This window comes from Gorilla gorilla, chromosome 21, assembly GCF_029281585.2.
Source record: "Gorilla gorilla gorilla isolate KB3781 chromosome 21, NHGRI_mGorGor1-v2.1_pri, whole genome shotgun sequence".
Classification (NCBI taxonomy): domain Eukaryota; kingdom Metazoa; phylum Chordata; class Mammalia; order Primates; family Hominidae; genus Gorilla; species Gorilla gorilla.
In genome coordinates, this window is record NC_073245.2 from 57,113,498 (window position 1) to 57,139,965 (window position 26,468).

At 41.5% G+C, this 26,468-nt stretch overlaps 1 protein-coding gene across 3 annotated transcripts; it reads left to right on the forward strand.

Annotated features, from left to right (window-relative positions):
- Window positions 1–4,173: 4,173 nt before the first annotated feature.
- On the forward strand, window positions 4,174–25,048 carry YWHAB (tyrosine 3-monooxygenase/tryptophan 5-monooxygenase activation protein beta). 3 transcript variants are annotated; one of them, XM_063702500.1, is made up of 7 exons: window positions 4,213–4,391; window positions 6,157–6,251; window positions 20,038–20,340; window positions 22,491–22,614; window positions 23,470–23,633; window positions 24,519–24,614; window positions 24,900–25,048. In XM_063702500.1, exons 3-7 carry the CDS (start codon window positions 20,041–20,043, stop codon window positions 24,954–24,956), a joined length of 741 nt encoding a protein of 246 aa, XP_063558570.1. In that variant the 5' UTR covers window positions 4,213–4,391; window positions 6,157–6,251; window positions 20,038–20,040; the 3' UTR covers window positions 24,957–25,048. The 3 variants fall into 3 exon arrangements, with proteins under 3 accessions (XP_004062260.1, XP_063558570.1, XP_018872509.1); XM_019016964.3 differs by lacking the exon at window positions 4,213–4,391 and adding an exon at window positions 5,446–5,487; XM_004062212.4 differs by lacking the exon at window positions 6,157–6,251 and having other exon boundaries at window positions 4,174–4,391.
- Window positions 25,049–26,468: the final 1,420 nt, after the last annotated feature.

Consider the following 26,468-nt stretch of genomic DNA (forward strand, 5'->3'; position numbering starts at 1 on the left):
GTGCTGCCCAGCAATCCTTAGTGTTCCCTGGCTCACAGCTCATCACTCCAGTCTCGGCCTCCATTGTCATGTGTTGTTTCCCACGTGTGTCCTGTCTTCAGATGGCACTTTCCTCCTTCTTTAGGGCACCAGCCACGCCGGATTGGGACCCATTCGAATGACCTCGTTTTAATTGATTATACTGCAAAAGCCCTTTTCCAAATAAGGTCACATACACAGATTTCAAGGGTGAAAGCTTCAGCATATCTTTCTGGAGGATACAAGTCAATCCTTAAGAATAGGTTAATGGGCCAGGTGTGGTGGCTCACACCCGTAATCCCAGCACTTTGGGAGGCCGAGACGGGCAGATCACCTAAGGTCAGGAGTTCGAGACCAGCCTGGCCAACATGGCAAAACCCCGTCTCTATTAAAAATACAAAAATTAGCTAGGCATGGTGGCACACACCTATAATCTCAGCTACTTGAGAGGCTGAGGCAAGACTCACTTGAACCTGGGAGGCAGAGGTTGCAGTGAGCCGAGATCATGCCACTGCACTCCAGCCTCAGCAACAGAGTGAGACTCTGTCTGGAAAAAAAAAAGAATAGGTTCATGCATAAACACAATATGGTAGATTCGTACAAGGGGATTTTTTAAGCAATCGAAAGAAATAAGTTATCAAATCATAAAAAGACATGAAGGAAACTTAAATCACATTACTTAATAAAACAATCCAGTCAGAAAAGGCGACATATGTGCTGGGTACAATGGCTCACACTTTATTACCCAGCACTTTGGGAGGCCAAGGCAAGAGGATTGCTTGAGCCTGGTGTTCAAGACCAGCCTGCGCAACATGGCAAAACCCCATCTCTATAAAAAATACAAAAATTAGCTGGGTGTGGTGGCACACGCCTGTAGTCCCAGCTACTAGGGAGGCTGAGGTGGGAGAATCACTTGAACCCAGGAGGTCGAGGCTGCAGTGAGCTGTGATTGCACTACTGCACTCCAGCCTGGGTGACAGAGTGAGACCCTGTCAAAAAAAAAAGAAGAAGGAAGGAAGGAAGGAAGGAAAGAAAGAAAGAAAGAAAGAAAGAAAGAAAGAAAGAAAGAAAGAGCAACATATTGTATGATGCAACTATATGACATTCTAGAAAAGGTAAAACTATAGTGTAAAAGGTCTGTGGTTGCCAAAGGTTGGGGTGAGGGGAGGGAGTGAGGGATGAAGAGTTGAAGCAAAGATTTTTAGGACATGACATTATGCATGTGTCAAAACCTATAGAACTATGTACAACATAAAGAATGAACCCCAATGTAAACTACGGACTTTAGTTAATAATGATGTATTAATACTGGCTCATCAATTGCAACAAATGTACCACTCTAATACAAGATGTTAATAATGGGGGAAATTGTGTGGAGGAGGGAGAGGGAATGTGGGAACTCTGTAATATCTGGTCAATTTTTCTGTAAACCTAAAACTGTTCTAAAAAATTAAGTCTATTGGCCAGGCACAGTGGCTCACACCTGTAATCCCAGCACTTTGGGAGGCCATGGCAGGAGGATCACTTGAGGCCAGGAGTTTGAGCCCAGCCTGGGCAACATAATGAGACCCTGTCTCTACAAAAACATTTTAAAAAATTAAGTCTATAATTTGAAAAAAGATTCACTGCAGTATATAAGGCTCAAGTATCACTTCTTTAAGGAAATCTTTCCTGCTCTCCCATCATATTCCCAGGATGGGTTAGGTGCTCTTCTCCCAAGCTCCCATAATACCCTGCACATATATTTATTTCTATGGTTGCACCTACCACATTGTATTTTAACATTTCTCTGTATCGCTGTCAGTTCATAGCTGTGGTTTGCTGACCCTTGGCCTAGAATGCAGAGATGGTGAAATAAGCTAATCCATGCAACCCTTTAACAGGCACCTAGGAATGCCTGACAAAGGGCACTTCTGTTCCCTCAATGCACTGTTGATGTCATTTGTGGTATAATCATTATTAGCCCTCTGGTCCATTAGGCTATTTTCTGGATGATGGCATAAGGCACAGTCTTGTGACATTAAAGGTTACTTAGCCTGAGTAGTCTCTAGATTACTGGTCTAGGGTCTGCCAAAGACAATCCTCATGGGGAAGTTTTTGCACTAACCTCTCCAGGATTCAAATCCAATGGTTTTGACCCAAAACCATGCTGTTTACATTACACAACACGTTCTCAATCTTGTTCAACTTAAAAGGTGGCACAGTACAGGGGTCACTGGCACACATGCCTACATGACAGATAACATAAGTGACAAAAACAGACTCCGGTCGAGAAGGGTCCCTGGCATTTGGGAAAGTCCATGCCCAGTCTAGAACAGGCAGCCACTCCTTGGCTTCAGCCAATTGTTGCCACACAGAAATGTGGACACAGTGTTACCAGACAAGGCAGAGAGGCAGATTTCTGTTCACACAGAAACTTTTCAGTTTAAAAAAGTGTTGGCAACTAAGTCAAACTGCTTAGAAATACTGGAGATGGCATACTGGGAGGGTAAGGAATCATCCAATTGAATTGGGGTATTTACGATGGGGGAGAAATAGCAGCTAAAGGATAAGGGCAGCTTTTGGAGAACCCTGATTGTCACACTCAAGGAACTTATATATTGTCATCTAGGTCTGAGTGCACACTAAATAATTTAAGCAAGAACAGGACACGATTAGAATGGTATTTTTAAAAGATCACTTGGCAGTTGACGGGCGAGGCTGAGAGCAAAACGGTGAATTAGAAGTCTGTCATTTAGCTAAGTAAGGGTAAAGGCAAGACGGCAAAGGCCTATTTACTTGGCTTTTTCTCCTACCCGACTGCAAACTCCAAGACAGCAGGGCCCCATCTGCCTTGTTCATTGCTGTGTCTCCAGCACTAAGCAAAAAGCCTGTTCAACATTTGTTGAAAGAATAAATGAACAGGAGAGAGGGAAGGCGAGAAGCATTTTGAAGGACTGAGTTTAAAAATCAACTACCTTGAAGCCGGGCGAGGTGGTTCATGTCTGTAATCCCAGAACTTCGGGAGGCTGAGGCGGGTGGATCACCTGAGGTCAGGAGTTTGAGACCAGCCCGGCCAATATGGCGAAGCCCCGTGTCTACTAAAAATACAAAAACTAGCCGAGAGTGGTGGCATGCACCTGTTATCCCAGCTACTCAGGAGGCTGAGGCAGGAGAATTGCTTGAACCTGGGAGGCAGAGATTGCAGTGAGCCAAGATTGTGACACTGCCTGGGCGACAGAGACTCTGTCTCAAAAACAGAAAACAAAACAAAACAAAACAAAACAAAACAAAATCAACTACCTTGAGAGGAGTAGAATGTTGGTAATTGTGAAAGCAGTCATGGAGGGGAGGGGAGCCATGGAGGCCTGTTTCCTTCCCTGAACTTCCTCAACGAGGGGGCATCTTAAAGAAGAAATCATGTACACAGATTTTTGTGGGTTTTTTTTGGAGACAGAGTCTCACTCTGTCTCCCAGGTTGGAGTGCAGTGGCATGACCATAGCTCACTGCAGCCTACAACTCCTGGCCTCAAGCAATCCTCTCACCTCAGCTTCCCAAAATGCTGAGATTACAGGCGCGAACCACTGCGCTCGGCCCTACACAGGTTTTTTAAAAAGACGTTTGTGCGTTGGATTCCTGGCACTTCACGTGGCCTCTTCAGTCTACCAAAGAAGGAAAAGGTAAGTACCCTGAAGGACTGAAAGGATTAAATGAACATTGAGGGATGAGCAATTTCTGTTCTTCCCTGGCTCCAATATTACCAAAGCACACAGTAAGAGGACTGACATCGGCCTCCGACCCAGTGAGGATTACTTTCGGGGTGGAGGGGGAACTGCTAAACCTCGAATCTCCGGGCCTGGCCCTGGCGCGTCTCCAGTTCCAGCAGAAATGTCAATCCCCATCCAGACCACACTCCTAGTCCTCCTTGTTCCCACACAGCCCGTATCTTGACCACCCCCAGCTCCGCCCTCTCTCCTCCCACCTCCTTTTCCCGCTCCCCCGCCCCATTTCCTTCTTCTCCGCCCACCTCCTCCTGGGTCCCTCCCCCGGCCATCCGCCCTGCCCCGGCCCCTGCAACCCTGCCCTTCGCTCTTCTTCCTCCTCCCTTCCGTCTGCGCCCCTCCCGTGGGGCCGTGGCAACCCCGTGCCTCGCTTGCCCAATGAGAACACGGTTTGGGGCGGGGCGCGGCCAGGACCGGAGCGGAAGTGGCGATCGGAGCGGAAGTGGAGCTGCCGCCACCGCCGCCGCCGATTCCGGAGCCGGGGTAGCCGCCGCCGCTGCAGCCACTGCAGGCACCGCTGCCGCCGCCTGAGGAGTGGGCTTAGGAAGGAAGAGGTCATCTCGCTCGGAGCTTCGCTCGGAAGGGTCTTTGTTCCCTGCAGCCCTCCCACGGTGAGTGCGGCGCGGGGTCCGACCGGGGCCCCCGGGGGCCCAAACTCGAAGCCCCTCTCTGGCTGCTGCGACGACGGCGGCCCAGCGGGTGGGCCCCGGTGGGTAGCGGCGCGCTGCCTCTTTCGCTCCGCGCGGCCGCCGGCGGCGAGGCCAGACCTCGCAGCGGCCCCTCCCTGTTTCCGGGGCCGGGCCCTTTACCTCTTGGAGAGGCTCGGGCCGCCTGAGGTCCTGCCGGCCGGGCGGGGTGCAACTCCGTACTGTGCCGTAAGGGACAGCAGAGCCGGGGATCCCGGACCCTCCCTCACTATCTGCTTCGGTTCCCACGCGACCCCTCCCTGCGTCTTGGTCGGCAAGAACGTCCCCTTCAGCCCTGTCACCTCTGCTCCGTGCTTTCTGGTTTCCAGAAATTAAAATTTAATCAAACGCGGATGAGTTTTCTAGCCCCAGTCCCCGTGTTTGGCTCCTCCTGGATGAGTAAGGGGTTTAACCTTGGGAGACAGCAGTGGGGGAACCCCCTCCCATTTTGCAGTAAAACCATTTCATCATCCTTCACTGGTTATGGAGCCTGGCAGGACCCAAGATTCCCTAGGAAGGGAATTGGGTTTGAATCAAGAAAATCTGTTTGTTGGAGCCGGTTACTGAGTCAGGCCGGATCCCCAGGAAAAAATATCAGGGGATGAGAATCGGAGTATTTTCCCACAGTATTTACCGTCATTTAATGCCAGATTCTTTTGTGTCTTTACCCCAAATTCCCCCATATTGTGTGTTAGCACGTTTTTCGGTCTGAAATTTGCCCGGTGGCTTCCTGGTCGAGGGGTGGGGAGCGGAGGGAAGAAGAGGTGGGAAGGTGAGTGCATCTTTGCCGCAAATGGAGAACTCCCATGTAATGGGGTTTTCAGAGGTGGCAGCCTTGGTAAGCAATTTGCCAACCTTTCTGTAAAATACATGTTTCTTGTCGTTGCCTTCATTGCATTTCTCTTTGGTAAGGCTAGATAGCATCAGGTCCTGATTTTGCTTGCCCTGTGTGGGAGATGGAATTTGGCAAGATGATGCTATGAACATAAAATCAGCCTGCCTCGGGAACCAAAAGAGAAAGGTGAAGCACTTATAAGAATATGAAAATTGTCTGCATTTCTCGTTCTGTCAGTTCATGTGAAGCCAGACACAGATGCAGTTTGTAGACCTGGACACTGCAGCTTTTGCATTTTCATTTGGAAATGTGTATAAGTATTTGTTCTTGGTGAATTTCTTCTTGACTGCTTCCAGTGTACCCTATTTCTTACTTAGGGATATCTCATTTGTTTGAGCCCTCATTTTTCTTGGATCCCTGTCCTTGGCAACACACAGTGTGTGAGTGTAAAACCTGTCAATCTTATTGGACCTAAGTTAGAAATTTAAGTGTGGCTTTCAAAATGGAAGGCTAATAATCCTGTAGCAACTGCAGAATTATTTTCCTGGCCTGTCCTTCCAATGAGATAAGAAACCATTCACCTATCTTGCAGATGAAGTCTTTATGAGAAATGAGGTGATTTGGCCTAGACTATACACCTAGTTTTTTTCAAACTGAATATCCTCATTCATCAGTAGCAAATATTTATGGATTGCCAGCCCCTGGAGTATGACTCCTACCCTGTTATCTTTTGTACATTTCACATCTTGCAGTGCTTGTTATATTGAAGCCATTTTAGAATTGGAGCGCTATAGATCAGGGAGGCAGCCTCTATAAAACCAGGCTGAGCAAATTCCCATGATGCTGCTTCTCTAGGCAGAGTCTCCAGAGATTTGGGCCGCTACAAAAAGTGCATTTTGCCCATTCGGCTGTGGATAGAGAAGCAGGAAGAGCACTGGACTTGGAGTCAGGTAAATTTGGTTGAAATCTTGCCTGCAATATTTTCTAGCTTTCTGAATCTTCAGCATGTTAATCTCTGGTTCTTGGTTTTCTTATTTCCAGGGTTATCATTAAGCCTTTTTTATAAACTGTAAATTGTTAAATATAAGCTTTTGGTTTGTTTTTTAATCAGAGTTCACTATTAATGGCTTTTTCTCTCCAGTTAACATCTGATGACACTAAACCCTGCTTTGTACACATGTTGCTTTCAAAAAATGGTGTATTATTATAGGACTTTATTTTGCATATAGGCAAATCCAGTCTTTCTGAATCATTTTCTCGTCTATATAACACACATGGTAATGCAGCTTTTGATATATTTTTGTTGCGACAAGCTCAATAATGAAAATAAGCATCTGGGATATAGTTGGGGTTCAATAGATGTTATTGACCATCTGCATGAATATACACGTGTATAGATTAGACATAGCATATATGCTATTCATGGACATTTATATAGAATCCATCGATTTGTGATTTATTCACCAACTGATGAGGTGGTATCAGACAATTAGTCTATAATAATAGTTACCACTTACAGTACTTACTGTGTGCTAAGCTTTCTTTTAAGCACTTTAAGCATATTAGCTCAGTCTTCATAACAACCAATGAAAGGTAAGACTGTTAGCCCCATTTTACAGATGGGGAAACTAAGGCACTGAGAAGGATAATTTTCCCGAGGTCTCACACACAGCGGAAGGTAAGTGCCAGAACCAGTAATGAAACCAGGTGATCTGGTTCTGAGGAATGATATTATAGATTTCTACATGTGGTAGGGACAGCACATGTATGTGTTTTATGTGAACACCATTTAGTCCTTAATTTTTCTTTACACCAATCCTAATAAAGTAAACGTTTGAATGGGAATATTAGCTATTTTTGAAGATAGATACAGGACAATTTATTGTGGAGCATATACCCATTCTGGCCTGTAGGGATGATAATTGCTAGCATGCATCAGGAAGCAAGCTTGTGAACAATCCAGTTTTTCTAGTACTTGCTTCATACTAGGGAGAAAGTCATCAGTTACTTTGGCATAGAATTTTAGGTTCTTCATCTAATAGAATTTGATTGTGACCATTAATTTTTGTTTATCTTACGACTTCATCAGTAGATGTTCAGATTTTTCTCATTTTGTTGGCAGGGAGGAAATGAGGAAATATATCTACGTAAATAGAGAGAAACTTCTAAATTAAAACATCCTGTTGTGCTACCTGCTCTTTCGGTGTCAACAAACTGAGTTTTCCTTTAAATGCTGGTACCTTAGAGAATGAACTAAAATTTCCTTGTAAAGATACTTTTAAGTTCCTTGTTTCTACATTTTTCTAGGGAAAGATGACAATTCACTAGTTAAGGGGCAAGAAATTATGGTTATATAATAGCAACCTTTAAGCTTTAGAATCCTTTTGATCTCTATGTGAATATGATCTTAGCAGTCATCTGTATTGCATGATGGAGAAACTAACGGTTGGAGCTGGATTCTGAGGGAATTTTTCTAAGGGGAATACTTGAGGAAACAGACTAAAAGTGCTTTCTGTCTCATGATATGTGTGCTGAAGGCCAATCATCTTACTGCTTTCTCTACTAAAAGATTTTCTAATTGAGGTATGGTTATATGTATCTGATACTTGTAATGAGATGTAAATGATCAGTGGCCTCAAGTCATTCCTAGCAGATTGTAGGTTAGTTAACTTTTTTTTTTTTTTAATTCTGGCCAGTTCTTTATTATGTAAGTTTTTCCCGTACCGGTTAGTTTATTTTATTGTTTTCCCTAAGAGAACCAACAGGAAGTTATTTCTGAATGGCCTTGACCAGGACAAGAAGATTGAAGGCTACAATAAAGTAGATATGGGTCCTGTCTATTATTATTATTTGCCCTCAGCTAAGAGCTTTCCTTTAAAATTTGTTTGACATTTTGATGAGTCTTTGGCATGTTTTTATGCTGTTTTTAACTCCTTGGTTTTGTTTTTATTTTTAAAGCTAGATACATTAGCTTAATAGGCCAGTTTTAAAATTTCACTGTAACAACCTTGTATAGTTCTTTTAAAAGTTGACAATTCTCTCTTTTCCTTAAGTGAGCATTGGAGTTCATAACTGATCTTTAGGAGATAGGGTTACATAAAGGAAAGAGCATTAATTTTAAAATTAATGTTGGTTTAGATCCCAGATCTGCCATATATAGCTGTGTGACCCTGAATGAGTTAACTCTTTGCGTTTATAAAACGGGACAATGTCACCTGCCTCATAGGATACTTAGGATCAAATGCGTTTCTAGGAATCCCTGAGTGCTTTGCAGGCCATAAATGATGGATGGATATTTTTGTTATTTACTAAACGAGTTAGCTGGTTTGGGTTTCTGTATAGTGAACTTTTTGTATAGCGAACTGATTGGACTTCTGAATGGAGGAGATGGACAGAAAGTAATCCAAAGGCTTGTTGAAAGTCAGTTTGAATCTATAAATACAATGATTGGTAGCTGAAAAATATTAGTCAAAATGTATAGTGTTGCTCCTGATGAGAGCTGGCTGGTTTTTTTCAAAAAGTAGTCTAAGACTATAAAAACAGTCTGTATTTTATAGGTCAGATGTGTGCTACCTTCCTCTGTCCATGTAGGAAATAATTGCTTTTTCACTTTTTAAGAATGCATCAGTTGATCAAGCAGTCACTCAGTGTGCTAGGCCTTGTGCTCCACATTGGGTGTCCAAAGATACAAGTCTGGATTCCTACCTTTTTTTTTTTTTTTTTTTTGTGAGATGGAGTCTCACTCTGTCTCCCAGGCTGGAGTGCAGTGGCACGATCTTGGCTCACTGCAACCTCTGAAGCCCGGGTTCAAGCAATTCTCCTGCCTCAGCCTCCTGAGTAGCTGGGATTACAGGCGCCTGCCACTGCGCCCAGCTAATTTTTGTATTTTTAGTAGAGACAGGGTTTCACCATCTTGGCCAGGCTGGTCTTGAACTCCTGACCTTGTGATCCACCTGCCTCGGCCTCCCAAAGTGCTGGGATTACAGGCGTGAGCCACCACGCCTGGCCGGTTTCCTACTTTAAGCTCACAATCCGGTGTGGGAGCCAGCAGAGACACTTGCATTGCAGTAAACTGTGATAAGGGCCATTTTAGAAATAAGCATAGGGAAATTGTTATGTGCCTTTCTTTTAAAAGTCTTTAAAGAAAGCAGAGTATGTGTAAAATAAATGAGGTACATAGTAAGTTTCCCTTCACTGGCTGACCATTGGTTTTTTAAGTTTTGTGTGGAATGTACTGTGGTTGCCATTTATTTGAGTGCTTACTGTTTTGTATCATAAACAGGTTTACTCCTTACAGGAACCCTAGTAAGTAGATTTGCCTATGTTTTTTTTTTTTTTCTTCACAGAGTCTTGCTCTGTCGCCTAGGCTGGAGTGCAGTGGTGTGATCTCAGCTCACTGCAGCCTCCGCCTTCAGGCTGCCTCAGCCTCCCAAGTAGCTGGGATTGCAGGCGCCTGCCACTATACCCGGCTAATTTTTTTATATTTTTAGTAGAGACGGGGTTTCACCATGTTGGCCAGGCTGGTCTTGAACTCCTGACCTCAAGTGATCACCCTCCTTGGCCTCCCAGAGTGCTGGGATTACAGGCGTGAGCCACCACGCCCAGCCCAGATTTGCCTGTATTATGGATGAGAAAACAAATTCACAGAGGTCACATAGCCTGTGGACTTGGTGTGCGGTACTGGTAAATCAGACTGATAGGCTTCATTATGTCAGTGGGCCCCAAATTGTAGAAATTATTCATAAGGTCAACCAATTGGGCTGTCTTTATGGATCAGAATTAACATAGTGTCTTTTGGATTGATTACTTAAGCCAAGAAGTCAATTTATTGTCATATCTACCATTAAGTCACATGTGTAACCTTGCGCCTGTCACTTAACACCCTCAGTAAGTTTAATCATGGCTAATTGGACATAATTAGCAATGATATGCAACAACTGATGTGAAAGAGGGAAGGGATTTTGAAATAATAGAAATGCAGTTTCTCTCCACATTCAGTGTTCACTGGACATAGTGCTAATGACTTTGTATTACAGATATGCTGTGTTTTGTTTCCTAACAAAGAACCTGCAAATGTTTGAATGGAATTAAATTTATTACAGGACTCTAAATTTTATATGTAGAATGGCACACAGACAGTTTTATAGTGGGTGTTTTTTAGTGAGTAGTTTTCTCTGAGAGCCAGGAGTGTTTAACTTTTTCTGGGTAACACCCACTAACCACCTGGTCCCACTGACTTTCTCAGTCCCTCCTGCAGTAGCTTGGCATCTGATTTTTCTTCAGCAGAGAGACTCCAGAACTAAAACTTCTGCTTTACAGTGCTGTGGATGCTCTATCTGGAATGGTACATCTGTGAATGCTGTTCAGAATATGTGATCAGTTCCTTACCCCATTGAAACATTCAAGCCTAGATTTTTCAGATTTTCTTGTCAGTTTTCTTCCTTATTCTCATTTCTTTATCTGCTTTGGCCTTTGATTTTTATTTCATCTAGAAAAACATACATGCACTTTATTAATAACATCTCTTTTTAAGTCACGACCTAGCTACCTTTAAACCTGTTTCCTCTAGTTCTGTCTGGTTGGCTTTCTAAGGAGAGGCATTGTAACCCTCAAACGTGTGCTGTTTTTTTTTTTAATTGATGTGTAATAGATATACATGTGCTCTTTTCTTGTGTTTCTACCACTAGAGTTTAAGCTCTCTGAGGTGAGGACTACACTGCTTTCTTTTAAATACCTCTCAATGAATAATCCAAAGAGTTCTTAGAAATTTGGTAGTTTTTCATTTTGTTAGTTATTTCAACACACATTGGATTATATGTGTTACATTTTTGTGAGGTAGCTTAAGAATAAAAAATAAGAATGGCTTATGAGCCTTTACTCTAACCAGCACTATATGGGCATTTTATGTTCATTATCTTATTTGATAGCTATTAGTGTCTCTTTTTAACACTGAGAAAACAGATTCAGATAAGTTATAATGTGGAAATGTAGAAAAATCACCTACTTTCTCTTTAGAAGCTCATATGTGTATGTAAGGCTTGCTAAAAGCAGACCCCACCATATATTTTATATGTATAGAGCTTGGGTAATTCCTGACATATAATAATGGAGTCTTCATCTGAAATTTCTAACAAATTATTAAATTCAAAGCTTATTATTTTCGAATCGAGCATGTTCTTTGCCTTGAAAACAAAACATAGCTGAAAGCCAGTGCTTCTAAAGGCCACAGCTGTCATTTTCAACCCTTTCTCTTTGCACTGCCTTTATTAAAAAAAAAATGGATTAGCAATAGGTAGTCTTCTTTTTCTTTTCTTTCTTTCTTTTTTGATTCTTCTCCTAGGATATCTGCTCTAGCCACTGGGAAATAACTTCTCAGTATTTTGACCCTGACTAGAAAGATGTCCCTTGGGGAAGGAATTGAGATAGAGGGGCTAGGCTGTTTCCTAGATCCTCTATTTTCAGCATTTATTATCGGATTTAGGATTTTGTTTCTTTGAAGAAAATCCTATTTTGTGAGTACCTTTAGAATTATTTTTCATAGCTGTTTATCTGCACTAGTGGTTTCTCTTTAAACAGAAAAACACTTTTTTTCTTAAAAAAAGAAATAGTACCCAATTTTTAAAAAAGTAATACATTCTTGAAGAAAATTTAAAAAGATAGGACAATGAGGATATAATAATGTTATTACCCAGAGACAGAACCAGTGTTAACCATTTGGTGTAACCTTTCTGTTTGGGTTTGTTTGTTCTTTAGGGGATATTTTACAGAAATAAAATATTGTGCAGCCTCGTCCCTCCAGCCCCCATTGCTCTTAAATAAATCTTTTCATGACATTAAATCTCTTCTTTTGATGGCCACGTAATCTTGTACCATCTATCTCCTTCCCTCCCCTGCCTTTTTTTTTTTTTTTTGAGACGGAGTTTCGCTCTTGTCGCCCAGGCTGGAGTGTAGTGGCGCAGTTTCGGCTCACTGCAACCTCCACCTCCTGGGTTCAAGTGATTCTCCTGCCTCAGCCTCCTGAGTAGCTGGGATTACAGTCATACACCACCCCGGCTAATTTTTTTGTATTTTTAGTAGAGACAGGGTTTCACCACATTGGCCAGGCTGGTCTCGAACTCCTGACTTCAGGTGATCTGCCTGCCTTGGCCTCCCAAAGTGCTGGGATTACACATGTAAGCCAGTGCACCTGGCCAGTCTCCTTATTTTTTAAACCATTCCCATATTGTTGGATATTTAGATTTGCTTCCATTTTTTCACTAAGCAATCTCTGCATTTATCAACAAATGCTTCCCAGTCCTGACTTACTGCATCCAGTGGCTTAGAACAGATTGACAGCCATCATCATCATATAGGTGTGCTGGAGAGCTCCTGTTCTCAAGCATGTCAGTCTCTTCCTGAAATATGCCCATCACAAGGAAAATCTCTTGGCTTACTGCAGGGTTGGGCCTTTTGTGGCCTCTAATGAGTTTGCCTGCGCCAGTATCTTGATGCTTCTGCAGTGGTGCCAGGCCTGGTGATGAGACTATAGTCTTTCAAAAACTTTTTAGGAGACAAATAAAGAGTATCTTGCTGACTTTTTTTTTAGTGGGAACCTCATTCAAAGTCTTGGAACAACAGTAGGTTGTTCCATCATGGCATATCACTAGAAAATTCAATTAGAAACTAATGGATAAACTTCAGTTACATTTAACATATATGTCCATTTTAACATAACATACTAACTATCTGTACAAGATTAATCTAGACTTTTGCTTTTCCTTGTCACAAAATTGTATATTTAAAAAGAAAATTCAAGCTTATGGTTTTATGGGCTGCTACAGTGTAATAGTCGTGGAGAAGAATAATAGTACTTCAGTTTGATTTTGCACTATGCATTTTTCAAGGAAGATTTCCACATTTCGTATTCTTTAATTCCCTGCGCGTCATCTTCACAGCAACTCTACTGAGGTAGATGCCATCTTCATTTTATGGATTGGAAGGCTGAGATTTAACATGCTCACATGGCTGTATAGTGGCACATTGCGCTGTGACACACAGTCCTGCTGCCTTCCGACTATACTACATATAGGTACTCTGTGTTCCTTGTGCTCTCCCAATAATGATTTGTAGAAAAACTTGATATTCATTTGCATATGAGTTTTGTGCTTAGCACAGTTATAAGCATTAAATGTGAAACAGACATGAAGCTTTCCTTTGAGGGCACACACGAGAAGCTGTAAGTGGTACAGTACTCATCTGTATCACAGAATGGCGTAAAGAAGTCCTAGACCATGTAATAGGCTATAAGTATATTCAGAGTCATAGGCAAGGTAAATCAGTGAGGGCTAGGGCAGTCAGGGAAGGGTTTGTAGCCCTAGAAGAATGGATGGGGTTCAGATAGGCAGGCAGTAAATAGGAGAGCACTCTAGATGAAGGGGACTGCAAAAGCAGTTTCAGACACGTTTGAGCATTGTGTTTATAGGGCATGCGGTGCTGGCCAGCCTGAGAGAAAGGTACATGTTGGAGAACAGTGGATGAGAAAGCCAAACAAGTAAAGAGGAGACAATTTATCAGGAATTTGAAAGCCAGGTAGAGCTTAAATTTGATGGAGTAGCCAAAAGGGAGTCATTGGAAGTTACTGAGTAAGGACAAAGGCAAGACTAGAGGTAATTTAGGAAGAGTAATTTTTTGTTTGTTTTGAGACAGGGTGTCTGTCACCCAGGCTGGAGTGCAGTGATGCAGTCATGGCTCAGTGCATCCCTGGCCTCCTAGCCTCAAGCGATCCTCCCATCTCAGCCTCCCAAGTAGATGGGACCACAGGCATGAGCCACCACACCTGGCTAATATTTTATTTTTTGTAGAGATAAGGTCTTACTATGTTGCCCAGGCTGGTCTTGAACTCCTGGTCTCAAGCGATGCTCCAGCTTTGGCCTCCAAAAGCACTGGGATTATAGATTGATCTGCCATGCCTGATTGGAAGAGTAAATTACTCTTTGAATTTCAGAGGGCACAGAAATTCAAGAAACTAGGTACAAATGTAATGAAGATTTAATATGCTTGTGAGGCTAATAGGTGCTTTGAATTATTTGAGAAAAGGGAGAACTCTACCAACTCTGCAGTTTTATGCTTACATTTCAGGATCAGTTTGTTCATTCAGCAGATATTTGTTCCTACCAATTATGTACAGGATGCTGTGGGAGATATGTCCAAAGGAGCTTATGGTGTAGGAAGGGAAATAGGAGACACTATGTAAGTAATTTTAGTACTGAAGAAACATGGTAAGACATTGACAGGTATCAGCAAAATGCTTTGTGAGAATATATTCATTAGAGCAATGCTGTCCCGTAGGAATAGAATATAAGCCACATGTAATTTAAGTTTTTCTGGTAGCTGCATTTAAAAATTTTTTTAAAGTGAAATTGATTCTATTTGTTTTTACTTAACCCATTATGAACAAAATATGATTTCAATATGTGGCACTAGCCACATTTTAAGTGAATAGCCACATGTGGCTATGGCTATGGCTTAAACAGCTTAAGAAAGGCTTCATGGAAGGGATGGTATCTGAGCCACACTGTGAAGAATCTTGTATGCAGAGTAAATTTGGGAAAAGCCATTCCAGGTAGAGGGAGTGGCTTGGTGAGCAAAGATAGAAAAGCATACTTTGTATGTAAGAAAACCATTTTGGCAGAAGCACATATGATGTGGAAGGCATGATGTGGGGGTCTGGAAGATAGGTTGGCAAGCTTTCACTGATAGGGGAGGAAATCTGACTCTGCTTTTGGCATCAGGGAACTTTAAAGAATTTTGAGCAGGAAGTGACTTGAGCAGAGTTATAGGAAAATGGGTCTTACAGCAAAGGCATGGAGGGGGCTGTAGATAATGAGTGACTGAAAGCATTGCCACTAGGGCAAGATTTTGGATGGGAGATTTATTGTAGATGTAGAAATAGGAACAACTTCATTTCTCCTTTGCTGCCTTCCTCCAAACTGCTGGGTGTTGTGTAACCCATTTCCTGTTGAAATTGGTCTAGTTGCTTCAAAATCCATGTTATATAAGTCAAAAGTTATGTAAGCAGTAGCCATCAGGACCTTTAGCTATGGATTTTGTTTGTTGTAAGTTGTTTCTGTATGTGTATAATTAAAAATATTTGAAACAGATAAATGGATACAGATTTTAAAAAGGTGTGCATTCAGTCCTTATCTTGCCATGATGGTTCTCAGTCTCTAAGAAATCTTGCAGTAATCTCAGAGAAGCTTAAAATAGCTGACCCCAAACAGAAAGGGTACATTTTATTTTGGGAAATAGGGAAGGCATATTTGGGAGGTCCCATTGAATAGTCCAGATTCTTTGGAGTAGTATGATTTAACTTTTAATCCTTGAGAAGGAGAGAAGTAAAAGGGGGATAGCTTAATTTTGGGGCCTAGTAGAGCTGAAGAGGTTGATGGCATTATTTAGCAATGGCAATCCTTTATTAGTCCATTATGATACCACATGGGATGGCTTAGCTCTGAATTGGCTTTTGGCCAGTACTTTATGATTTGGAGTAATCCACAGGTAGAGTTGCATAGGTACTGTTCTATGAACTTTGAAGTGGGCCTCTAAGTGACTTCTAACTTTGAATTAGTCTACAGACTGGAAATTTTCTAAAGGTTGTTGGGTCGTTGAAAGTTGGCTTCTTTCTGGTGTACCTGGCACTTTTAGGAACCATGAAGTAGGGTTATTTAATGATGAAGATATTTATTGTCCTGATCTCAAAGACCTTATGGTCAAGAAAGTTAGATATATGAAGACAGTGGTCATCCTTTGGTATCCAGGGGGTGTTGGTTCCAGGACATCTGGGGATACCAAAATCTGAAGATACTTGTTTATTTTGTGTTTTTTTCCTTCTTTATTTTCCACCTCGGTTGGTTGAATCTGTGTATCTGGAACCTACAGATATGGAGGGCCAACTATATATACTTTTAAGATGGTAGAGTATTTTTGATGTACTTGTATTAGAGTAGAACAGGTTGTCTTGTGGTAACCAACAGCTCCAGCATCTCAGTGTTTTAACCCAGCAAAAGTTTCTTTTGTTTTCACCCTGCGTGTCCAATGCAGATCTGCAGGAGTCTTGCACTATACAGTCACCCGGGGACTCAGGCTGACAAAAACTCCACAGTTGCATGACTGTATACCGCCTAGAATACATGGCCTTCTCAGTGGCTGCTGTGAGGGAAGATAGCCTGGGGAGGCACACGTAGGATATTCACAGTGTTAGCCTGGAAGTAGCATCATTTCTACTTATCTTTTGTTGGACAGAACTACCATATGGCCTCTTCTGACTGCTGTGGGGGTTCTGGGAAATAGAAGGGAACAAATGGAATGTTTCTTGAGGATTACTCTCTCTGCCTTAGTTTTATTCTAGTGTTGTGAGTGAAGATGTCAGATGGATCAAAGTGAGACTTGCCTCACTGAGTGTAAGCTTACAATTAGTGAGCCTTATATAATACACAGCTCTGCATGTGATTTAGATAATAAGCAGTAGGAAGAAAAATTATAGTTATGAACTGGAGAATCAGTTCTTTCTGAATCACCTAGATTTTGAGTGTATCTTATTGTGCTCCCTAAAACATTTTTAGGTGATAAGGCCCTGTGTGTAGAATTTCTCTCTTGAAAATACAGAAATGACTTTGAGGCAAAACCATTTTGTGAGTGGAGGTCATACTTTCTTGTTTTTTTTTCCTTTTTTTTTTTTTTTTGAGATGGAATCTTGCTCTGTTGCCCAGGCCAGAGTGCAGTGGCGCGATCTCTGCTCACTGCAACCTCCGTCTTCCGGGTTCAAGCGATTCTCTTGCCTCAGCCTCCCCAGTAGCTGGGACTATAGGCACGTGCCACTGTGCCCGGCTAATTTTTTGTTTTTTTAGTAGAGACGGGGTTTCACCGTGTTAGGCAGGATGGTCTTGATCTCCTGACCTCGTGATTCACCTGCCTCGGCCTCCCAAAGTGCTGGGATTACAGGCATGAGCCACTGCGCCCAGCAGAAAATGGTTAATTTAAGAATAGCAAAGAGGCCAGGCGCGGTGGCTCACACCTGTAATTCCAGCACTTTGGGAGGCCGAGGCAGGCAGATCACCTGAGGTCAGGTGTTCAAGACCAGCCTGAGCAATGTAGTGAAACCCCACCTCTACTAAAAATACAAAATCAGCCGAGTGTGGTGGTGCATGCCTGCAGTCCCAGCTACTCGGGTGGCTGAGGAGAATCGCTTGAACCCAGGAGGCAGAGGTTGCAGTGAGCCGAGGTTGCGTCACTGCACTCTAGCCTGGGTGACAGAATGAGACTCCGTCTCCAAACAAATAATCATTTTCAGAGCCTTAAATTGTGATACCATGTATGTAGTAATGAAAGAATTTGTTTTAAAAATACTGACATTGGCTAGGCGCAGTGGGTCACGCCTGTAAGTCCCAGCACTTTGGGAGGCCAAGGCGGGCAGATCACCTGAGGTTAGGAGTTCAAGACCAGCCTGGCCAAAAATGGCAAAATCCGGTCTCTACTAAAAATACAAAAGTTAGCTGTGCATGGTGGCACGCGCCTGTAATCCCAGCTACCTGGGAGGCCAAGGCAGGAGAATCACTTGAACCCTGGAGGTGGAGGTTGCAGTGAACCGAGATCGCACCACTGTACTTCATCCTGGGTGACAGAGTGAGACTCTGTCTCAAACAAACAAACAAACAAAGCACACAAAAAAACCTGACATTACTACTACTGTTTAAAGTAGCATTTCATGTTTTTATAGCTCAGGATATTAGCGTATTTTTATACTGTGTGGCACAGACTGATATATCAATATTTAAACCAACAGTACATAAAATTAACTCTTCTTGTTTAGTAAATAACTTTTCAATTATTTTATCCAAAAATTACTTATTAAAATTACTGCACTCTGTAAATGGTGATTATTGCAGTGGGGAACTGACTGTTGTGAGTTGATAAGAGGTATTCACTGATTGGCATATGGATTTGATAAATTGGTAAACTGAAGTCACTAGGATTTTTGTCTATTTCAGAAAAACTTTAAATGAACTCACTTATGGTTCAGATGAATTCAGTTATGGTTTCAAGTTATGTTGCTGTACATCTTGTTATACACCCCTTTCTCTTGCAACCTATACCATATACAAAATTAGTGCCTGATATTTTTATATAATGCTTTATACTTTTTAAGGTGCCTTCACATGTATGAAGTCTTTTGTTCCTCATAACAGGCCCACTAAAAGAGTTGGTAGTGTTCTTTTTTTTTTTTTTTTTTAGAGACAGGGGTCTCACTTGGTTGCCCAGGCTGGAATGTAATGGCACAGTCACGGCTCACTGCATCCTGGAACTCTGGGCTCAAGTGATCCTCCCACCTCAGCCTCCTGAGTAGCTGGGACTACAGGTGCACACCACCACACCCAGCCAATTTTTTCTTCTTTTGTAGAGATGAAGTCTTACTATGTTAGAGACTGATTTGCCAGGATAATCTTGAACTCTTGGGATCCTAGGCGTGAGTCACCACATCCAGCCCTGGGTAGTGTTCTTATTGCCCAGTAGAGACCGAAGCTCTCAGGTTAAGTGATTTAACCAAGGTCATGCCACTTGTAAGTAAGTAGCAGAGCTAGTGCTAGGTAGAGCCCAAGTCTGACTGCCCTTAGTTTATGTTCTTCCTGTGCAGTGTGTCCTAGTAACAAAGTTAGCAGATTACAGAAGATGTGATATAATCTTTCCCATCCTTCATTATCTACTGCTTGATGGGTGCAGCCAAATAGATCATTTAAAATCATATCTTTTGCTTCAGGATTGGTTGAAACAAACATCATACTTACTCTTTCCTGTACTATGGAAAAAACAGGTTTAGTCAAAACCAGAGTTGCTTACAGGACAATGAAGAGAGGACTTCCTGTATTACAGGATACAGTTGGATTAAGGTCATTAAAACAAACAAACCAGACAATTACTGAGAGAAGTCAAGGACATATATATAGTAAGCATAAACTTTTTTTTTGAGATGGAGTCTCACTCTGTTGCCCAGGCTGGAGTCCAGTGGCGTGATCTCGGCCCACTGCAACCTCTGCCTTTTGGTTTCAAGCGATCCTCCTACCTCAGCCTCCCAAGTAGCTGGGATTACAAATGCCTGCCACCACGCCTCACTAATTTTTGTATTTTTGGTAGAGATGGGGTTTCACCGTGTTGGTCAGGCTGGTCTCGAACTCCTGACCTCGTGAATTGCCCTCCTCGGCCTCCCAGAGTGCTGGGATTACAGGCGTGAGCCACTGCACCCGGCTAGTAAGCATAAACTTCTAAAGAAATAGTTATTAAGCAGTCTGTATGTGCCAGGCAGGTGAATTAGGCTAATGGAAGAAAACAAAAGCTCTAGAGCCAGATAGATGTGAGCTGGAGTTCTGGCTCTCCACCATCTATTTGCATGTTGCTCTGGGCATATCACTTGCCTTCCCTGACCCTCCATTTCTTCACCCATAAGAAGGGGAAAGGAGTTGTTATGAACATACCTACTCTGGGACTGTTGGGAAGATTACTTGACCAAAATAATATAAAGGCCTTAGCAAAGTACTTAACCCTAGAGGTGTTTGATATATGATCAATATTGTTGATAGCATTTGGTATGAGATGTTTCACATTTAGTATGATGCTTTCCAGATGGGTTGGAAGAAGATTCACACACGTTTCCTGGGCCCCGAAACCTGACATTTGCTCTTTCTTTTTCTCTTGCTCTTGTTCTAGGGAATGACAATGGATAAAAGTGAGCTGGTACAGAAAGCCAAACTCGCTGAGCAGGCTGAGCGTTATGATGATATGGCTGCAGCCATGAAGGCAGTCACAGAACAGGGGCATGAACTCTCCAACGAAGAGAGAAATCTGCTCTCTGTTGCCTACAAGAATGTGGTAGGCGCCCGCCGCTCTTCCTGGCGTGTCATCTCCAGCATTGAGCAGAAAACAGAGAGGAATGAGAAGAAGCAGCAGATGGGCAAAGAGTACCGTGAGAAGATAGAGGCAGAACTGCAGGACATCTGCAATGATGTTCTGGTAAGAGGCCAGTGCTTCTGTTTTGAACAGTGGTTTCTAAATAGTATTAATTTAATGTATAAATGCAGACTCTCAAAACAGCTTATGAGAGGTGTCTGAATATACTGGAAAGCTGCCAGGTATTTACAACTAATTTTTAAGCATATGATGTAATTTGTGTCACCTATTGCCTGATCAGAGGTTGTACATCACTTCTGAGATATTTTCCTCTCCTATCAAAAAGACCTGTGAAAAACAGTGACATTTTTTCAGCCTCCCTCCATCTTTTAAAATTGAGGCCAGATAGACAGGATTTTAATAGATACAGCTACAGATAGGCTATTGTGTATATTAGTCAGCGTAGTGATGTCATCGCCAGTAGGGGAGGGAGATGAAAAAGCTGAGCTGCCTTTCAGCCTCTCCCCAGTCATGCCTTCACACTGTAAAGTCCTGCTTTGGTCTGAAAGTTAGGCACATCCATCAAGTTCGGCATGCATTCCAGAGCCAAATTCAAAGTTTTTTGGGCATTCTCCTCTCCTGTATTTTACATAAACCCTTAGTCAGATGATTGATTCCCTCTGGCCACCACTTGGGATTGAATGGGAGGGGTACGTACTCTAAAACAAACCATAATCATATTGTCTTTCCCCCACATCCTGAGCCATTGGGAACTTTCTTTTTCTTCCAGGTGAAATCAGGTAAAAATGAACTCAGTGAGGGCTGCTTTGAAGGGAAAAGGAATTCACACTTGGGGACCTACCACCTTCCCTGCTGGCTGCCTTTCTGAATTACTGCCCATGACTCCTTTCTTTTGAAAACCAGCACAAAGCTTGTCAGCCATCAGGCAGCACTCCGTATCCCTAACCTATTAGGAGTTACACACTGTCTGTCTACAAAGAATATTAAAATGACTGCCGCCCCCTGCATCTTCTCACTTTGGTTGATTAAATCCCCTTATAACTAAGCTTTGCATTGAGCTTCTCTTTTTATTAGACTCATGGCGTAAGAGTGTCATGACTAAATTTGTTGCCTGTTGGTAATTTGGGGGTTTGTTAATGGTGCACTAATTCCTGAATGTTAGGTACATCTGGTATTCAGATGAAGTATGTCATGCATTCCAAGGGCAAGAAAGTTCCATAATTCATGAAATGTAGACCAACTTTTAAGAGCATCTGAAAGAATGTGAAGAAGAGCTTGGTACTTACTGCCTCTTAACCAGTTTTTCAGGATGCCACATTCTAAAACAACTCTTCGAAAATATTGCTCTGTATACGAAGCTTGGACTCCTTCAGAACTACTTTTGTTGTAAGCATAAATGTTTAAAGGAATTTATTATTAATAGTATTAGCTACTCTTTGAGTGCTTACTACGTGCCAGGCAACGTGTTAAGCGCTTTATGTATGTCAACTTATTTATCATTACAACTACCCTAGAAGATGGCTATACCCTAGAAGATGACCCTTCGTATAGCTGAGGAAACTGAGGCTCAAGGTGATTAGGTAATTTGTCCAGAGTCATACAGATAATAAGTGGCAGAAGAGGGATTTCTACCCAGGTCAGACTGACTTTAAACTTAGTTCTTGGCAGTTTTGCTCTATTATCACCTTTTTCCTCCTAAGGAAAGATATTTTTTTCCCCTTTAATTATAGAAGTAATACCAGTTTGTGGGTTTAAAAATGGTGGGGGGAACAAGTCAGAAGAATATAAATAAGAAAGTAAAAATCACTTCTAATCTTACCACCCAGAGAACCATTATTAACATACTCCTTCCAGGCTTTTCCCTTATATATTTGTGAGCATGTACACATATGTATCTTAATGTTGAAATAGGATTCTTGTGGTATTGATAATCTGCTTTTTTTCACTCAGATTTCGAGAGCCTTTCCATTATCTGTGTAGCTCTGCATCATTTTAAAGGCCTACAAAGCATTTCATTGTATGGCTATACTTTAATTATCCCCTATGGATGGTCAAAGTGATTTTTAACAGAAGAATACAGGCATCTGCTGTTATGACCTGGGCTAAACAACATTTAGTAGCTTGGATGAAAAATTGGTGTTTTTTTAATCTTCCAAAAAATTGTTTAGAAGCAGTAGTGTATATCTTGAATCTCAAACTAGTTTTAACATCTTGTGAATAATTCTAAATTCTTAACAATGTTCATTTTTTAGGAGCTGTTGGACAAATATCTTATTCCCAATGCTACACAACCAGAAAGTAAGGTGTTCTACTTGAAAATGAAAGGAGATTATTTTAGGTATCTTTCTGAAGTGGCATCTGGAGACAACAAACAAAGTAAGTAATATCTTTAAAAAGAAATTCAACCAGTAATGGAGCCAGTCTTCTTTCACAGGGACTTCTTAACGATTTTTGCTTTGTCTGTTCGCCATAGACACCAATGTCACCGTACTAAGAATTTAAAAGACCACAGCATTGTGATGAACGGGGTCATGGGCGGGCAAATAAAAATTTATCTGACAGGGAAGTATGGAGGGCATTACAAACCTGGTGCGCAGTGTATTTAAAAAGATCTTATCTTGAGTATTATTTGTTAGCTGTCTTTTTAGCGGTGAACTTTTTATACTTGGTGGTACGAAACTACCCTAGTGATGCATTGCTTTTATCACATGTATTACCGTGATGGTGATAATCTTAACCACACTTTATTAAGTGCCTGTGTGCCAAGTACTTCCGAGTCTCACGTACTCTTCACACAGCCTTACGAGTTAGGTGGCAGGCTGCCCATTTTTCATATAAACTGAGGTTTATGGAGGTTTCTACTTGCCCCAAGCCACAGACCCAGGGAGTAAGAGTTGGGAATTAAAGTTTGGATCCATCGACTCTAAAGCCTGTGATCTTTGCACTAGAACGTATGGTTTTTCACATTCTGTATTGTTAAAGGTTATAGCTGTATTTAACTGCTTTAGTAGACTTTGTCATAATTGTTTTCCCCCAAAGCATTTAATATACAACTTGGGTTAGAATAAATATCTAACAAATGTATAATTGAATGGCAGAGACACTGACACTTCATTTGATGGGTCATTGCTCCTGCCCAATTTGGGACTGAGAAAATAATTTGATAGTTGGTCCAATGTGTGATACCTATGAAAGAACCGAGCCTTTAATATTTTCATCTTTATGTTACAGCCACTGTGTCGAACTCCCAGCAGGCTTACCAGGAAGCATTTGAAATTAGTAAGAAAGAAATGCAGCCTACACACCCAATTCGTCTTGGTCTGGCACTAAATTTCTCAGTCTTTTACTATGAGATTCTAAACTCTCCTGAAAAGGCCTGTAGCCTGGCAAAAACGGTGAGAAAGACCCTTTGTGATATCTAACCATAGCAAAACAGTGCTTGTGTTATTAACTTCATTTTATTCCTGAACATACTCATTGTCTTGGACTTTTTTTGAAAGATTTTCTGGGGGTGGGAGTGTATCTTTTATGAGATAAATACAGATCTGTTACTTTTTTAATTCATTCTCAATACCTTCTGCTGACTTTGTTTGATTACTGTTTTTTGCGGGTGGTTGTAGAAAGTTCCAGGTGAATGTAGTTAGTTGTTTCTTACCAAGCTTTGGGCCTTGGTTATACATTGTCATTCTCATGCCAAGATTTGAGGTTATAGTTGTATAAAAGAAATACACAGCACATTCTTGTTGTGTGTTGGATTACCTTCCATATTCTTCCTTTGGCCTTCTCTACATATTTTTTGTAGTCCCTCAACATGCACACAACTTTTTAAAAACATTTTTATTCAGGAAAGGTGCCTTAAAGTTCCGTCACTTAAATCAGATTTAGTGATGTGAGTTTCACTTTATCCCTTGTATCCAGACCTTTGAGTTTTAGTTTAAATAAATAAATAATTTTAAATAGAAGATTGCTAGAAATGTCTTTGGTAATTAAAAAATCACACGCGTTGGCCCAGAATGACTGTGCTAGGGTTAGCAGTAATACTGCTTAGTTATTAGGTACAGCAAAGTTCTTACCTTGGAGTTTCTGTCATTGTTGGTTGGTGCTTTGTAAATATGCCTTATACTTCTGCTGGAAACAGCTAACAGACAGGGTAATAATAGCCTAGGTTCCCCCAAAGTACTGTACAAGAAGATAAGTTATATTCACCTAGCGGGAAATAAAGTGGGCTAAACTAACTCCAGAGAACTTGTGAATTCTTTGCTAAAGGCTCTTTGTTTTAGGCATTTGATGAAGCAATTGCTGAATTGGATACACTGAATGAAGAGTCTTATAAAGACAGCACTCTGATCATGCAGTTACTTAGGGACAATCTCACTGTAAGTACTACTTCCACAGGGTTTATAGTCTCTTTCCTATTCACCTACTTAATAATTCACTGTTATCTTCAAGAGGGGATTTGTACCGTTAAATGTAGTTACAGTTTTAAGTTGTTAAATTTGTTATAAATGACTGCTGAAGTTTTGACCTTTGCAGTCATCCCTGTCTGCAGTGACACAGGAATAATTTTAAACTGTTGAGTGAGATAAGATTATACATACTGGGCCACTTACCTAGGGAACTTTTAGTAGCCCTGCTTTGATTATACTTTCTTTCTCTTGCAGCTGTGGACATCGGAAAACCAGGGAGACGAAGGAGACGCTGGGGAGGGAGAGAACTAATGTTTCTCGTGCTTTGTGATCTGTTCAGTGTCACTCTGTACCCTCAACATATATCCCTTGTGCGATAAAAAAAAAAAAAAAAAAAAAGAGAATCGTACGTCGGCTTTCGATTTTTCACAGCCTCAGCCTAGGAAAAATGGTTCATGGGATAAACAGCTGGTATTTGTATCTAAAACTCAGATTGGTCACATAAATGCCACGGCATTCCGAAGTTTTGATTTTGATTAACATTGACAGGATTACTGTGTGTTTAATTTTTTAAAAACTGAACACTGTGATTATGGGGTTTTGTAATTTAGCAGAACTCTTACTGGTAGAAAAAATAGACCTGAATTATGTGTAACTTTTTGGAAGGTTTAATCTGATATCAAAATAATCATTGAAATACAATTCCATTGTAAAGTTGTACAGAAAGTTATAGAGATTATATTGTGATGCTGGAACTTGGAGTGAGACACACATCATTTGGCATTTGAGTTTAATGGTAATTCACAGTAATGCTGCCGTTGTTCGGGACTTAAAGACACTTGACCTGTTTGGGCTGTTGCCACTTAAAAGTTCATGACCACAAATGTCCACAGTGTCTTCCTCTGAGGAAACTCGAATCCTGAAATGGAAATTCTTTGTGGCAGATAACTGGCTTATGACACCTTGAAAAGTTCAAGTGCTCATATAACACACCAGACTGAACCCCCTTTCCTACAGCAATATGTTCACTATGTTACCAATTTGCAATTTGTGCTTCAATAGTGGAATCTATTTTCATTGTTAACACTGAGCTAAAGAAAAAAAGCCGTGTGTTTTATGAATGACCTTATCTGTTTCCTGGATAATACCTTTAAGAATAATGTCCTGAGTCAGGCGTGGTGGTGTGTGCATCTAGTCCCAACTATTTGGGAGGCTGAGGCAGGAGGATCGCTTGAGCCCAGGAGTTTAAGGCTACAGTGCCCTGTGGTTGCACCTGTGAATAACTGCACTCCAGCCTGGGCAACATAGCGAGACCTCATCTCCAAAAAAGAAAACAAAAAACAAAAAAAGGAATGATGTTCTGTAGAGATGGCCTTTCACTTGAGGAGTACTCAGTTTTCAGGTTCTTCCTAGCTCGGGGCTTTTAAATTTTGAAATCTAAACATTCTTTCCCACCATCCTTTTTGACTGTTGACCTTGGTTTTCTCTTCTAAGTTTCTGTCCCTCTGCTTCCTTACTTTTTTTCCTTTTTGAATTCTATCTTTATCTGTCTTTTGTTCACTTTTTAATGCTATATATGGGCAGGGGTGAGAGACATTACTGAGCACCTTGGTGAGCAAGCCTGGCTTTAAAGATTGGAGAAGAGCTGCTGGCACCAGAACCCTGTCTTCCTCCAGTTCTCAACACGGTGTTGCTCTTCAGTCATACCAGGATCTGAATCAAAAAAGTATTTTTAAATATCCATGATTTCTCCCTGTATTGAGGCTAGCCCTGGTCATGCTTTTTGTGCCTGTCACCAGGTCTCCCAAGTGCACTCATCCAGCT

Coding starts and splice junctions, on each gene's coding strand:
- YWHAB (XM_004062212.4), top strand. CDS start 20,041: ATGACAATGGATAAAAGTGAGCTGGTACAGAAAGCCAAACTCGCTGAG. Junction 22,615..23,469: donor ATCTGGAGACAACAAACAAA/GTAAGTAATATC, acceptor TTTATGTTACAG/CCACTGTGTCGAACTCCCAG. Junction 23,634..24,518: donor CCTGTAGCCTGGCAAAAACG/GTGAGAAAGACC, acceptor TCTTTGTTTTAG/GCATTTGATGAAGCAATTGC.